The following is a 17,346-nucleotide window of genomic DNA, read 5'->3' on the forward strand; positions in this document are numbered from 1 at the left end:
ATAAAAATAGTAAACTGTCTTTTTTAAATTTATTTTTGAATCATGCGCCAGCAAGTTCCAGAATAATTTGGTAATATTAAAATGATCCAAACCACAGTGGAAGACCTTGATGTCAATCACTTTTGGAATTGGAGCTCGACATTTGAACACACCAGCTTCCCCCATTTTTAAATCCACCTGTTCACGCGCATCCCTGTGCACGCGGCCGCTGATAGGTGTGTGAGGAAGCCGTATTTTTGAAGAGCTCGTGCAGGGAGACACATCAGAGCTCCTCCCGCCGCCGCTGAATGGATTACCTTCAGTTCCACCTCTCCCGGATGCTTCTCAGCACACACTCCTAACCTCGCTCTGCCTTCCCATGATTCCATGACCAGCGCGTGGACACTGCTCGCGGACCATGTCAGTGATTTGAGCCCCGCTTTGACTCCCCATCCCCGCTGCTGCTGGCTGGACGCACGGCTCTTCCTGCGGGGAGGTTTTCCTGCAACAATTTGTTTTCTGAGGGTCGAAATCATGGTGCCTGTACCGCATCGGCTCCAAATGGCACTGTGAGAACTTTCCTCCTCCCCCCCCCCCCCCCCCCCCCTTATTTTTTTATTTTAGATGTTTGTCATTGGGATCGTGCTTCTTTGGGAAATTAGCCACCGTGTCCCCTTTCAATTATGTTCACTTTTGCTGCCTTCTGCTACATGCTGTCTCTGGTCCTCTGTGTGTCCCTGATCTTCTTTGCAATATGGCACGTAAGTACCTCAGCATGACTTTTGTTTGATGTCACCAGCTGATCGTATTGGATGCATGCTTTATTGTACGCGCAGGTGTGATATTTGTGTGTAACAGTGCCACATAGTCCAGAGCCCTGGGCGTTTATTCATTCATTTCAAATGCATATGCTCCAGCTGTTACAAATGAAGGATATTTTTGGCTGATATTTCCTTTAATATGACAGGTACACCTGTGTCTTCAGCTCTGCTCCATCATTCAGACGTGCATCCATCTTTTCCCCCAATTTGTCCCAATTTTACCCTTTTTCTAATCTTCATTCATGCTGACCCAATTTCATATGCAGAAAAGCTTGTCATAGATACATTAAATGGCCTTCCTTCTATATCATTTACAAAATCTAATACTGTTACCCCCAGCCCCCCCTATCATTTCTCTGCTCTGCTTCCTCTGCCTTTAATCAAACCTCGGCTGAGCTGCTCACCAGTGTCAGTGTGACTGACTGCATTATTATATTTGAATATTCTAATTATTTGCTCGAGGAGCGACATCTCCATCATGCAGAGTCTTATGTAAAGACAGATTTGGGTCAGGTCTTACAGCCTACAGCCTATTGCCCCCCAATCTGCCTTTTGCACGGAAACAGAAACAGACCTGATGCACTTGGGATGAATGATCCTCCGGCAATTACAGCTAATAGTCGGTCAGACTGTCTGTCAGACAGTGGCCCATGTGTTTGTTTACAGAGCAGAAATAAAGAGGCCAGGACAGTGAGAGGGCATGCAACCATGGAAGAACAGACAAAACTGAGAGATCATGCAAAATATATAACCCCTCAATGATGCTACTTCTAAACTGATGAGGAAAGACCTCGCCGACTTACTATAGATAGACAGAAACCCCTTCAATTCTGCCTTTTATGTCAAATTCAGCACTAGTGGAAGGATCACAATGAAACGCATTATTCTGTAGCTTCAGCAATAATCCATCGCACCAAGCTTCATTTTGCATTCTGCTTAAGACAGCAGAAACGGTCGAGATGCCTCTACAGATGATTCCCAGTTGCATTGACGTACAGACGCGCAGAATAATAAGCTGGTGCTCCGTACCGCGAGGGAAAGTCATTACGAAGAGGTGGAGGTGAGAACGTGTGGAGCTGTGGAGGAACTGAGGCTGCACATTAACACCAGACACCTGCCAACTGCTGGGGAGAGGCTGGCAGTTACTCTTTCACTTCTATCAGCCACTTTGGCAGGTAGCCATCTCTCCGTCAGTGATTTTCTTTCTTGGATTTCACAATCTCACCTAGTTTCAAAACCACTGCTGTCTGGACAAAAGGTTCGATTTTAATGCCTTGAGCTGCTGTGCATTGCTTAAAAGAGCAAGTGTGCTGAGTCCAACTACCCAGGGTGAAATCCAAGTACCCAGGGTAAAATCAAGCTATAAATATAGTGAGTCAGGGTAAGGGAACATAAAAAGACAGAGGCAATGAAACAGGCCAAATTGAAAAGACAAAATTAGTAATGAACTGCAATGACTCAAACATATTACCAGTCCGGTCGGCAGGTAACATGAGCGGCTGATTCATGGATGTCAGGGAATGACAAATGACCGCACACAGTCAGACTTCTGTCTAATTAGCCACAATCAATCAAACCATATACTGCCAACATAATTAGCTCGTTATCTACTCCTCCACTCATTTTCAGGTAATGATCAATGTGACGTAAATGTATTTTGAAGTAGGAAACACACAGAGTCCTCTTCCATCCCCTTTACACTCACATGAGGCCATTTAGCGAGACACCTGTAAGACAAATAAAGGAGTAGACGGATCCCACACTTTAGTGATTTCAGACCCCTTTATTATGTAGGCCTATGTACTATTAAATGCCGTCAACGTTAAAACGATAACGCTTGAGATAATCTGAAAACTATCAAGCGTTACAAAATCAACACAAACTAATCACATTGCCAAGTTGACCCGAAGTTGTTCCCATAATACCACCGCGGATGTTTACCATTTATTGCATGGCCGTGAAAAGGGTGGAATTGGCAAAAAAGATATGTGTTGAATTGACTGGAGCCATCTTTACATCAGTTAGAACCATCACTACCTCGTTGTAACGGCACACCTGCACCCGTTCGCTTTAGTTGTGAAAACAGATAAAAATACATTTTTCTGAACCATGCGGCAGTTTCTTGAAGTTCCTCAGGAGTGTGAGATAGAGGACAAAAACCTCCCTTAAGGAACAGATAGTGCTTACAGTATGATAGCAGCAGAAATAATGCCCTATGTAAGACACATTGTGACACATTATACAGAGAGGTATCACTGTTCGTGACAGTGGCTTTCTCTATGCTTGGTCGGAAAATTGTCTGACTTTGTGACATAAATTCTGAAAGCAGGTTATAATAAATATGCAACAAAGGCTATACTTGTTTGTTCCCCCCCCAAAAAAAGAAGTCAAAACTAGTATTGAATCTTAAGATCAATCATGATAAATCACAGATTATTATTGTGATTAACTTGATTAGACTTTTTAAATTGATTGACAGCACCAATACTGTTATATAAATAAAAGGGGGCTGGCATATTAAATATATACTGTATATTCAGAGCAATTGACTGAAACTAATGATGATGCAGGAGAACTGGATCTGGTGTCTCACAAACTGAAGGTTTTAATTTAAAGGCAAACAGAAAGGTAACAAATAGGCGAATACAAGTATGGAGTCACATGTGCCAATATATATTCTTCCAACAGCTTTTCGGGTCTTCATATTTACCGAATTCTTGACCTGGTCATGAACATATTTGCGAAAAACAGAGGCAACACCAAAAGATTAAGATTGATGTCATCTCCCTGGTGTGACCTAGCGAAGACCTACCTAAATGATTTCTAATAAATCAAAAATATGCTTAAAATCTGATGTGTGAATATATACATTTAGGTATAGTAGTAGATAGGAATTAGCTAAAAGATTACATGGTGACAACAATTAAATATGACATGCCTATGGATAATTAGCATGTTCCAGTATTCTCCCTGTGGGATATAATGATGATCCACTTCAGAAAAGATACAGCAATTGTCAGAATCATCCTTTTCATCACATGAAGTTCAACAGCACCGTCACCCATGGGAGCACTCACGTAAGCGATTACGAAGGCATTTTAATTAACATACGAGGTGAACTGTGACCCCCCCCCCTGAGCTCTCCGGCTCATCGCTAAGACACTCGCACTCTGCTTGAGTGATTCTCCTCCCCTGGAACCGCGGCCCCTAATGTGCTCTAAGTGTCATTAAAGCTGGGAGCGAGCCACACACTCCACCGGTGCTCCTCGGATGGATGGGAAAGCCCCGCGGTGCCGATATGATGCAGAGGTTGTTCTGGCAGCGAGACAGAGGGCAGAATGTCAAAGAATCAGTTACGCTCCCAGATGGGCTTTCCATTATACTGCTGCAATGGCATGGAAGGGGCAGTGGGATTTGAAAGCATGATTTGTATTGATAATGCTGATTCGCTGGTGATACCTCTCTTATATGCATGCTAACGAATGTAACTGTTAGCTTAGCTCTCCTGAGGTCCGTAACGGGTTGGCACACAAACCCTGTAACAACAAACGTTCTTAAACTTTGGTTTTAAATGAGAAAGAAATGTTTTTAACAACGTTTTTAATATACTGTAGGCATTTATTAAGTTTGCTGTTGTCTTTAATTGTGAGTAAAATGATAACAAGTTAAGATCTGATTGAGCTAACTAAGTCAAGCTAACCGTCCCTGGTATCTAGCTTTGTCATTAGACATGACGGTGGTAAGAAAGCTGAATGTATTACACAAAATCAAACTTCATTATTCAAGCAATTGGTTATAACCTAAACATCTTTATTAAATTGGTGCCCTTTAAAAAAAATAGTATAGTCACTTTATTTTAATACTTTTTTTTGTTATAGGGCAGTAAAAGGGCAGTAAAAGTATAATTACTGGAGATACTAGTATTCGTTAATTAATTTGATAAAATAAACACACTTGTGGTGTTGTGATAAATACATGCATGACAAACTGTTAAGAGAAACCAAAGGGTTGTCATCAACATCATTTCTGAATTATTGGCATGAAGTCCCACAATTGTCTGATACTTAGCTAAAGCATCAACAAAGCAGCTGTCTCTGAGAGCTGCTATGATAATTTGTGATACACAGGGCAAATTATCTCTACCACTATCATACATAGGATTATCCACTTTAAGAAACTGACTAGCACATGGTTCGGCAAAATGCCTTTCTTTTGTTTTCAGCGAATGTGTACAGTTATGCCGTAAAAGCACTTTTTTTTTACTGATGTTGAGTGGTCTCCAGTCAGTGCAATGCATGTCTCTTGGACTGATTCCTCCACTTTCTTTGCCTTTCCATCAGCCCTGGAATTACGGGAGCAGGGAATGTGATTAATATGCGTGAATTTGAATTGAATGCATTAAGGTTTCCAGATTAAACGTGAGCACTAGCGCGCTAACATTGACAGCCCTAGATAATATGCTAATGCTTCAATACATATTTTCCAGTTATACAATGACAGGGCTCATTCTGACTGAGAATAAATTACCTGTGTATACTTGTTGTAGGAGTAGATTGGCTGATACAAGTTTTGAATGCGGGATCTTTTGCGTTTGATTTAGTTATTGAGTGTAGTATCTAACTTTGCTCAAGTCAATTAGTTTAATACTTTTTCACAACTGCCAATACGTTCTTAGAGACAGCAGGACATCTACACAATAGAGTGGTGCACGCATCTATCGATCAGAAATCTATCGATTAGATTTATGATTAGAAAATTATAAAAGTAGGGTAGACATGTGGATATTATCCGGCTGAACAAAACGTGCATTTATCTAACAGGTTCGTTTTCCACAGACCTTATTTACAGCTATTTTCCAAAATCCTATGGAGAAATCCCATTGCTTTTTTGTCGAGGGAACCCATGCGGAGCTTACTTCCGGGTTTTAGGACGCGTCACTGCACCACTCTATTGGACCCTCTTGTAGGTTAATATAGCCTGGCAATGAGGGTGTAATGCTTTTATTCCTGAGCTTTTCTTCTCTTTACCCTCTTCCTTCCACCCGCTTTCCCTTTCTGTAAATAATCTCTGCAAAGTAAATGCTGGTTTAAACACCACAGATCATGATTGTATGCACAGTTCAGGATGGATTAGCAGGATAGCAGCTCTGCTAGCATCGCACTTGGCATCGCTTCCTCGCGAGCATGACTCTCCATCAGATATTGACAAGTACGTGGCATTCACAGGTTTAACAGAAGTGTCATGTGAATAACCATTCACACTGAGCCACCATAACTCCCCCTCAGCTGTGATTGTCTCTCTGGTGTTCTGATGTGCAGGAGGGAGAGAGAAGCTAAGGGTGTGGGACAGTGGAGAAGGACTTAGAAGGAAATGCATTGAGATGAAATGTAAAGGATTAACGTTTCGAATGACAGGAGGTTTATTTAGCCTGAGACACAGATTTGAAAGTGTGGGAGAAAGATTGAAACTGAGAAGCCTACCATGCGTTGTGTTCATTTTACTCAAACTGCCAAAGACCTAAGAATGTTCCCTTGATCTGTGATGCTTCAGAAAGCTACACGAGTGATGGTATGATAAGGTAGAACAGGGGGAAAGGCCAGAAAGACTTATTTGGAGTTTGCACTAGAGAAGAGACTGCTGGATAGATGACTGGAGCAAAATGATGATCAGGCATGAAGAAGCAGGAAAAAAGCTGATTTGAAGATGTGAGCATGCAGCACTGCAGATCAAAGGAAGACAGGAGTGATAAGTAACTAAATTAGACCTCTGTTTGGAGTATGAAGCTTCCTGGTGGGTTGAGACGGATCAAGCTTTTCTAAGAGACAAGGTTGACAGCATGGGATAAAAATGCGGAATAGATGAAGAGAGATAAAGAGCGTAATAATTAACTAGAGACAGAAGAACAGACCACTTCACAAGTAACGCTTTGTGTTGGGGGGAGGGCACTCTAAGTTCCTGTCTTCATCTGGATTATTCATGTCTTAATAACAGCAATGAAATAAAGATGAAGTACCTCCAGCTCTCCCCTTAATGTAATGATTACTACTCTTTGCCGCTTTATCCAAAAATAATGCTCTCATTCAATATTTACTTTACAATACATAGGGATTCAATATAGGAGAAATGGAAATGGAGGATTTTGAATCCTCTTTATATTCATGAGCTACTATACAGGGCCCAGGGAGCAGGGTGGGGGTGTGGTGAATATCTCAAGGGAACCTTCGACAGAGCCCTGGAGACAAACCGTCTCTCTGGTACCTGACCCAATGGAGATTCTAGACACATTTTACTTGGGGGGGGGGGGGGGGGGGGGGCATTATGGGGCCAGTCATTTAATGAGGCACATTTAAGCGGGAAAAAGGAGACCAAGAAAGTGTTCAAGATTTAAGCTTTTTCAGTTCAGTATAAAGTCATAGGCTAGCGCACAAGGAAACATATTGGTTCATATTGGTTTTCATTATTGGTTTTTGTTTTAACAACATCATTTGTGTCAATGACTTAGTTGTAATTTTTGTTTAGTTACTTACTGTACCATTAACCTTAATGCAGTTAAGGGAAATAAATCAAATGTATTTGTTAATATTTGTTGGTATTTGTTTTAGTAACATAATTTATTTCTGGAACTTTGTTTCAACCTGGCCCAGGTTACAGCACAGTATTGGCTGCAACACGATGACAAACTGCATTATCATAGATGTATTCCTTTTGAGGGGGGCCACAGGGGGGTCCAAGCACAGTGTTACAGGGTCATTTGGCCTGTTGCACCTACCCCCAGAGCCGCCCAGGACCTGACCACACTCCGTACTTGGTCAGTTTTGGTAATTAAACCCATGACCCTTTCTTTCCCAAGTCAAGTCCTGTACGAACTGATCCACTACCAGTCTAAAACCTATACAGTGTCTCAGATGGCATTGTTGCTATCTATGAGTTAAAGGCCGGTCAGTTGTAATTTTTCCAATGAATTGTTCGATAAGTTGGTAGTAATTAGGGCTGCACGATATATCGTGTGTGACGATAATCGCGTTATGCGCATGCGCGATATTCACATCGCAGGACGTGCGATTTTTTATTTATTTTTTTTTTTTAAGACGTGCGATATTAAGTAGGCAAATTAACTCAAATACGTCATGTTACAATTATTTTGCTGCTTGCTACAAAAGGAAAAGGTACTTGAGTGAGTGACATGCAGGCTCTGCATGCACAGCAAACCACCAATCACAATAATTCTTTATCAGATCACAGCAGGATAACCGAGCTAGCTCAGCTTGTTCCTCTGATAACTTAAGATCCAGAAGTCCGTGACTAAAATCCTTCATCCGGTTAAATATTGTTAAAAAAATACCAATTGTATAGCATTATAGTTCAAGAAAGGATGGTTTGCAGACAAAAAAAACTGTCTTTTCTTCTATTCCTGTATTTTTTCATATCGCAATATATATCGCAGGGGAAGAAAATATCGCAATGTCAGTTTTTTCCAATATCGTGCAGCCCTAGTAGTAATACTCATCTTATAATTCATGAGCTGCTATCCAGGGCCCAGGGAGCAGGGTGGGAGTTCTATGCCTCAAGGACACCTTTGTCAGTGACCCTTCGTTTCCCAAGCCAAGTCCCCTATGAACTGAGCCACTACAGTCTTAGATTTCATACAGCATCTCAGATGGCAAAATAATTGTAGCTAGCCTTCAGTTAAAGACGGTCAGTTGTACATTTTCTAATGATTTGTGGATAGTTTGGGTCCACTTTATTGAGAATGGTCTTTAAAAGACAATGCTGATTTATTAGAAACGCAGTCTTTGTTTAAAGTTCCCACCACACATTATACTGGTTGATATTGTATTTATCAAAAGAACACACACAACATGTTTACTGCATTCATTTCTCATCAGGATCTTTTTTAGCATCTTATGTGTTTCCATATGCTCAATTGGTATTTTCTCTAATAACCACATATGTGCTTTTTATTTGGCTTTGCTCCTTTGTACATACAGTGGAGCAATAGATACAGAATTTTCTGGAAGGAAGACATTTTACGTAATTTGATCTTGTCACATTAAGAACGAGGTTACAGAAACTGTGCTAGCAGTCATTATTAGTCTTAGTTTTAAAGTTCCATCTATCATATCTACTGGTTAATATTGTATTTATCACAAGAATTTCAAGGATTTTGGTACTTGGAGGCAATGCTCTCATAAAGCAGCCAGTGTCAATGACAACTTCACCTTGTTCTGAAATTCAAAGATGTGTCGCGTGGTGCCAATTGAATTCTTTTTATAAGAAAAAAACAAAGGCAATCAGAGATTTCAGGCAAGATTCATACGACATTTTCTTGCGGAGCTTGATCTTTTTGCTAGAAAAAACCATTGAAAATAGATACAGAAAAATGTGGACAAAGGTAGTTGAGATGGATTTAGCTGTTAAGATTGTTGTAAGCCAACTGTTGCAATAACAACTTACAAACTCCATTACGCCTTTGTTTACAAGATAGGGACTAGAAATCTGAAATAGAAACTGTTGACATTCCCAGTTTTGCAGTGAATATATATTATATTAAATCTTATTATTTATTACATACAAAAGGGGGACAATAACAGTTTCATGTATTTTGACCATGGTAAATGTACACTGTGATGCAGGCTGGCTGAATTGCGTACTAATTAACGTCATAAACCTTGTGAAAAATCTGAAAATTGACTGTAAATGGTCAAATATTGAACACACAATAAAGAAAATAGCCAAACTACAATTGTTCATTAGTGTTTTTAGAATATATGATATCTTTATTATCCAACAGGGTGGAATGTAGGTAGTAGATGACGAGGAGTGATATTAAGTTGCCCTGCATGTTGGCCAAAACATAAGTGACAATTGACAAACTGGTAGGCTCTATGGCTTGAGCTTTCTTGCCATTTGAAATATTATTTCGTCTTACGGTCTTTGTTTAACACAATAAGAAACGTCTGCAGAAAACTGCAGTATTTGGTCGCCCTATACTAGGCTTCAACCGGAAGACACCAAATGTTGGTATTAATCTCTTTCTGCAAACGTGTACAAGTACAGCAGGTCAACGTTTTACCAGGAAGTCACTTTGAACACTGTTCACAACAGACAGTTTGACTAACAACTGAATTGTTCACCTTTTCTTATTCTTCCTAGTAAGAGTGATTAACAATTGTTAACCCACTAGGTAACTCTAATCTGTATGAACCTGTATAATACTTGTGTTTCCTGCCATGTCAGACAACTTTATAAGCAATATCACATATCTTTTAGAGTAAAATGTTATTTTTACCAAAACACTATGAAATGTAAGCACTTCTTTAGAGGATGCTCTTCTGTGGAAGACCGAATTAATGCAAATAAAAGGGGTATTGACATTCAATAAAGGGCAATGGCTTATTTCTGAAAGCACAGTGTCATAATGAAAGGAAATTGGAGGGAATATAAAGAGGAAGAATGTGCTTTAAAGAGTAGGAAATGGCAAAAAGAGAAGTGGATTCCTGTCCTCTTTGTTACACCTAGCATTTATCATAGTCGTAGTGATTATCCACCGTGCTCCCCTGAACTGTACAAACTAGGAAGTAGCTCGGACTCAAGGTGCCCTAGTAAGACATCAGGGGGGAGAAAGGCATAGCTGATACAATTGATCGTAATCTCAATGAAGCAAACAGTCAACATGGCTTCCTGGCACAAGGCACCTGAGGCTATAATGGAGGTGGCGTTCAGTGAGTTGGGCTGGCTCTGCATCGACCCACATGTTCATTAAACCCTGCTGCATCCTCATCCATCATCCTGACTCCACGCTTTCTATTGTTCCAGAGAGGCATAGACTGTGGGATTATATCAATGATCCTGGTCATCACTTTCTTTTGCTCTTTTATTCCTATTTTAACTAGCTCTTCACATTTAAAGAATGACGGATCATTGCCAATTTGGGTTGTGCTGGCTTTCCTTTTTATTCTTATTCATAGGCTGAATTATTATTATTAATCATTATTCATCACACTGGTGATGTTACAAAAGACTTCTGGCAGTTTAAGAGAAACCACAGCGCAGGTCGTATCACATTTTGAATGGTGACTTTAGATGATCAGGTTCCCAAAGCCCTGACTGTTTCCATTAACCAACCTTATCACATATGCATTGCTTGGATGAATCACTATTCAACATTTTTCTTTTGTCTTTATATTTAGTCTTTTGGCCAAGTGATCACAATTGACAATGTGATCAATTCAGGGATTTAGAGTGAACTGTATTAGCATTGATTTTCTTCTTTGTGATTTAGACTGAACAAATACACTGTCTCTTTTCAGGTACAGTGGTTGATAATAGTCTGACAGAAGGGCAAATTAATAACAGCATTGAAGCAGGTGGATTTAACGGAACATCTATTGTTAGTTTATTCAATTGGCTAATTAAATCATTCATTCTTTCGATCCTACATGTAGAAATGACCTTTTATGTCCATATAGTTATGACATCAGGATAAGATTAACCATGTAAAAGGTTGATTTTTCAAATAGTACAGATAACTAAGGTGGCCGACATGTGCAATAGCGCTACAACGGCCACTTCCATAAGGAGAAAAGTGCTGCCCCTTTCAAAACGATGCAAAAAATAAGAACACAAATGGATCACATGCAAATAAATAAACATCTTCACCAACTGAACAACACATGCGAAGCATTTATAAAAACAATCACCAACTTGATGAAACATGCGCAGTGACTGTTGGCAGAGTTGGTCTGTTTCATAATTGTAAATGTTTTGTCAGAATATTTGAAATGACTAGGCTAGCTACTAGGGCTGTGGATCTTCACTGGTCTCACGATTCGATTCAATTACGATTATCCTGTCTTCGATTCGATATCCCGATGCATCACGATGCATACCAATGCGTTGCATCCTCAATTTTCTATATTACTGCACATGACTTCTTTTTCATCAATGAATACATGTAGTAAATACATATGAACTCGCTTTTTATTATTTAGAAAGTGCGTCAGAAATCAATAACATACATGTTTTGACATTAAATTATAAACCAAAGTAAACCAATTGTATAGCTCTAGCATCCCTATATCTGTGTGTGAAGTTGTTCCATCCTCAAAAACAAAAAACGAATGCTTCTGCAGTCTAGCTGCAGCTTCTAGCAACGGTCTTCTGCTCAAAAAAGGACACTGAATGTCCTGAATGTGGCATCACAAACATGACTTGAGTCTGAACACAGCAGACAACAGGAGTATTTACAACAGCATATACAAACAGAAATAGTGCATGTGGGTGCACACTTACATTCTCTGTCTAACGGGCCGTCTCCACGGCAGCGTTAAAAAATCTTGAAACGCTTCTGCCCATTCACTTTGAATGGGGTGACGTCACTTTTTTTCGCTTTCGCCGAAATGCATTGTGGGCAGGCGAGCGGAGATTCTCAGGATTTTCAAGATCCAAAGTTGAACAATGTTCAACTTTTGAAGCTGAGGAGGAAGCGTCAGCCAATCAAATCCTGTGTACGCAAATCTGACAGTTCAAGCTCTAGCCAATCAAACGGCGTGTATGCTGGGAGAGACATACCGCAGATCATTTCCTCATATTCCAAAAAATGGAGGAGAAATTAGCGGTAGCGAATCAATCACCCGGTGCTTTATGACCAGACCTACCGGGATATAAACCGGAGGAGCCAGGCATGGAGGGAGGTGGCAGAGACAGTGGTATGTTTTCGCCTGTTTTGGGGAGTTTATATCCAGTTTACTTCGGGCTTTTTGGCTTCGTATGTCGCGGGCGGGAGATTCATGTGATTGGTTGATCGCAAAAAAATCCCCAAGCTTCAGATACGCCCACCTCCAAGATTTTTTTAACGCTGCCGTGGAGACGGCCCGTTACTGTTACATAAATCCCATGATTGTAGGAGATTAAGTTAGCTTCATCATATCTCAATCAGTGATTAAGTGAATATTAAAGTTTCTATCAGGTTACTATCAGCCTGTCACTCATTATTTTCAGGGGGGGGCGGAGTTTGGAGCAGCAGAGAGGAGACGGTGATCGCGGAAGCTTTCCTCCTGCCTTCACAAACTTTACACACGTATTTATCGTCTGGTTCAATCTAACAGATAGAAATGTATATACATTTTGGGGGAACACGTTCTTCTTTAGATTAATAAAAAACATGGAAACCAAGCATATTAACGTTTTTATTATAAACACTACAACTTACAGCCTGTAAGGACGAAATCAATGTTTCCATGGTAATGCAACTCCTGTCATTGCTTTTTGGACCCACACCAATGATCCTGCAGTATGTCAATGCAGGACTATTTCTTGGACACAGTATATGCTCAATTGAAATTATGTCTAATAACCATCACTGTAGCTGCATATGTGCTTATCATTTGGCTTTGCTGCCTTGCAGAGACAGCGGAATCATGCATACAGAATTTTCTGGAAGCGAGAGATTTCCTTTCATTTGATCTCGTCACAGTAAAGGAAGGGGGTTACAGAAACGGTGCCAGCAGTGTTTATTAGCATCAGGGAACTGCCTTCTCCAGCTGTCTCCCCCTGCCAAGGTGTTCAGCACAGATACCGGCCGTTAGCGGTTTAAACACAAGCCAACCAGCGCATGGACAGCCAGTGACCACTGCCAGCTAGAGGAAGCCTGTATTCCCATTGGACAAAAAGCAAATCTTTACCTCTCGTTTGTCATGTGAGTTCGACTTTGTGTTTACCTGCTTCACTCAAACTAAACGTGATAGAAAGTAGGCGGGGCTTATTTTATGTAGATACCAACAACATTTTCAATCAATTGATCAATCAAAATACTTGAACTATATTAGAATAAAATAAATACATATTATATAGAAATAAGAAGTATAAGTAAACATGTGCAATAAAAGTCCTTTTAGCCACAGGGACACAATGAACTAAGGGACTCTTAGGCACAGAAACGAGGCAGGACGTCCTCCACAGGACAGGGACCTTCTGAAGACTCGGGCTAATGGTGAAGACTTGGTGAAGCTCTTGGTGCAGTCCTTGTCGGCCTAAACAGTACGGGAGTCATCAATGAAAACTTTAATGGAAAATGATGTTGATGTAAACGTTGCTGATAGAAACGTTTCCCGAACAGTCCGGAAGCCATCAATGGAAACGTTGTTGTCGGATATATCCTGGTGCAGCCATGTTTCCTTGAAGCACATTCAATTACAATCCAGATATTCCGCGTGACTTCTAGCTAACGGCGTTAGCTCCTCCAATCCATTAGCTAATGAGCTTAGCTAGTTGCCAATGATCAGAGGGGGAAACACCCCTTATATGTCATTTTCTCCATAAATATGTGCCAAGCTCTCTTTCTTCCTCTCTTCTGTCAACTTCTTTTAAAAAGCTTCATGTCCAGTGTGAACACAACATAATACATGCAATGTGAGTCATGCTTGATATAAACACACATTTCTTCTGATTTCCCAACATTTGATTGCTGACAAAATGATTGATAAGCCATAAAGACCAACTCTGGCTTCTTCACTTACAACAGACTTATTCCCACTCTTGATTACTCTCCACTTGAGATAACATGACTATTGTATGCCTCTCGTTGGGGAATTCGGCAGTCCATGTTGTAAATGTTGCATAATGCAGAGAAACAGAAAGGCTGCATGTATTGAATGGAGTTGAAGACGAATGGTTATTAAGAATATTTACTCATATAGAGTAGGCTTAAAATCCCAATGAATAATTGAGACTTTAAATAATTAAAGTGGACCTTGTAGTTTTTTACACTAGAGTGGAGGTTCCTCTGATTGCGGTTGTTGTTGTTTAATCTTGTCATTTCCATTTTAATGCCTTGAAGGTTGGAAGGAAAAGCTTGTCTTTGGTTGGTCATAGCTACAACTGACTAAATGACTGCAAAAATTAGCATACATTTACATCATTACAGTAAAAGATAACTAATAAGGCAACACTATGCTCCCCTATATTTCCCTCACAGACACACCGCAAGGTTTCAGTCCCGAAACACACTCCGTAATTTGCCAAGAATGTAACGATGGTTCCAGCTTGTTCTTACATGTCTCATATGCAGGCCACTGCTGTGATATATTATCTTCAGCAACTAAAAAAATCTGCCTGTATTACGAGGCGACGGGTTCATAGTAAACAAGTACATTTATTAATCAGATAACTCTTAAATGTAGCACTTTCAGAGCGCTAATTATGTTTTAAATTCAGTCAGAATGAGCAGAGGGTGGCTCGTAGAAACTCAAGCCGCATTTCAATTTATCGGCAACACCTAACATTACTCAAAACAAACAGCGCTGGTTCAGAAACAAAACCCGTATTTCAATTTTATAATGGTAGCATATTATCCTAGCAAATTGGCTTCTTGTTTTTCTGCTCCCTAGTAAGCTATCTGTTATTTTCAAGCTTTGGGAGTAACGGATTACATGTTGGATTACTACAACATTTCTACCAATTGGGGATTACTAGCAGGAATTACAATGTTACTTAAAAACTAAAAAGAGCATATAGTGTTAGTTGTAAAAGGATCCGATTTGACTACTTCTCTGTAAGCTGTACTGTTCTGTAGGCTCATACTTTAAGTTTGAATCTATACGCCTACTGCCTGAATCTGCTTTATGGTTTTCACTTTCTTTGTTTTTTTTTATTTTATTCAGCAGGTGAACCTTTATGTTCATAAAATAGTGTGTGAGAGCTTAACTGTGTGTATTAAACTAAAACGGAGCATTTTCTGTCAGCACAGATGTTATTTCTGCTTTTTTAAACTGTAGTATGTGCTCATGTGTTTCAGTGTTGGTGTATAGTCTACTGCTAATATGCTTCATGAAAGGCATTATGAGTCTAAGGATAGACAATGCTAATATTATTATAATAATAGTTTTCCTATAAATAAGATAATTTTTGATACTAAATACTTTTCTAAGGTCACATTGTTCTGTTGTCTTACATAATGCACTTTTTTTCTTGTATTTGCATTGCAATTGATATTGTGGTAAAGTAAAGAACAGTTATCAGGTTACATTACTTTTATATAAATTGTTACTCAGATAAGGTTACTGATTACATTTTTTTTAGGTAACTTATAATTGTTACGGAGTACATTTTTTAAGTTATTTTATTTCATCCTGTGCTGTGCGTAATTGATGGTCAGTAGGTGCATGTTAGTGCGGTTAGAAACATAATAAAGTCTTCAGTGGTGTTTGAAACAAGAATAATATGTGTTCAAATATTAGCAATTTTTTATCCTGAGCCTCATATGTTGAAAAGTGAGCGCATTGATAGTCGTACTGAGTTGAATGATCCTTTAAACCTGCTCAGCTTTACACTCCATTTAGTCTATAATGTTCTTCTCACGTGCTGCACATAAAGATATAGGGGCGTGATGTTTCTGCTGCACTTTAATGTGTGTGTCTATCGGAAGTGCAATACAACGTACAGTGCTAGGCTGGGATTTACGCACCCATGAAGACTGTTTGTGTGTGTTTGAGCGCTCCTGTCGGCCATAAGGGATGGCCCGAGGGAGGCTAACACACTGTAACGGAGCGAGCCAATGAGCCAGGATCACTGCCAGGATCCGTTGGGAAATAACATGTAAAGAGCTGCTTGTCAGTGTGGGGGCGAGCCCAGGGAAATAACCCGGGATTGGTGCGAACCTCTGCCGTCTCTCTGATGTTAATTCCCCATACTGGGCTAATGTTCACATGTACAAACCCACATGCCACTTGCTGCCTCCGTTTCTTCCTCATATAGCACAGATAACATTTTCATAGCACACACACCATAATCTATATATCTATTTGTTCTTACTCACACACTCTGTAACACTCACGTTGTTACAGTTCTCCTGGGGGAGACACATTGTGTAGCTCATATGCAGATACACTGACTGACACACTCATATCTCTCCCTGCAATCTGACACACACACACACACACACACACACACACACACACACACACACACACACACACACACACACACACACACACACACACACACACACACACACACACACACACACACACACCACCTTCGGGACCAACTAGTCAAGCAATGACATTTGTCTTGTGCTTTTGTAGTGCTATTGCCTTTATTGCAGCACCGATGGAACTGTTGCGTGTTTTATCTGCTGTTCATCATTACTTGTTCTGGTTATTACTTCCTTTAGTGCAGACGTGAGGGGGCGGCAGGATCAAATGAAGCCAATTCTTGTGTGCAAATGTTGTGCATCTGGGCAGATTTGATGCAGCATTTTAATTGGAGCAGATGTTAATGATGAGGAGGATGAAAAGCTGATACTGTGTACATGGGAAACTTAGATACAGCTATACATATGTAAAGGGCTGTTTTGCCCTTTTGATTAAGCTGACACATTTTCATCCAAAACAACTGACAATAAGTGCAATAAACCATAAAGATACACTAAAAAAAATAATACACCGGCTCTACTTAAATAAATTGAGGTAACAATTTGCGTTAATCTTTTTAAGTATTTCCAACTTAATCGATTATTAAATTAATCCGAGTACCCATTTATAATCTG

General features: G+C 40.0%; 1 protein-coding gene across 3 annotated transcripts in view; it reads left to right on the forward strand.

The window, feature by feature from the left end:
* The first annotated feature begins 427 nt into the window (after positions 1-427).
* Positions 428-17,346, forward strand: part of cnih3 (cornichon family AMPA receptor auxiliary protein 3) — a 110,521-nt gene continuing 93,602 nt past the window's right edge. For all 3 annotated transcript variants that reach the window (XM_034150672.1, XM_034150673.1, XM_034150674.1), the window contains exon 1: positions 428-740. In XM_034150672.1, the coding sequence (XP_034006563.1) occupies positions 663-740 (78 nt within the window). In that variant the 5' untranslated portion in view covers positions 428-662. The remainder of the gene's footprint in view (positions 741-17,346) is intronic.

The sequence above is a fragment of the Trematomus bernacchii genome, unplaced genomic scaffold (assembly GCF_902827165.1).
Source record: "Trematomus bernacchii unplaced genomic scaffold, fTreBer1.1, whole genome shotgun sequence".
NCBI classification, from domain to species: Eukaryota; Metazoa; Chordata; class Actinopteri; order Perciformes; family Nototheniidae; genus Trematomus; species Trematomus bernacchii.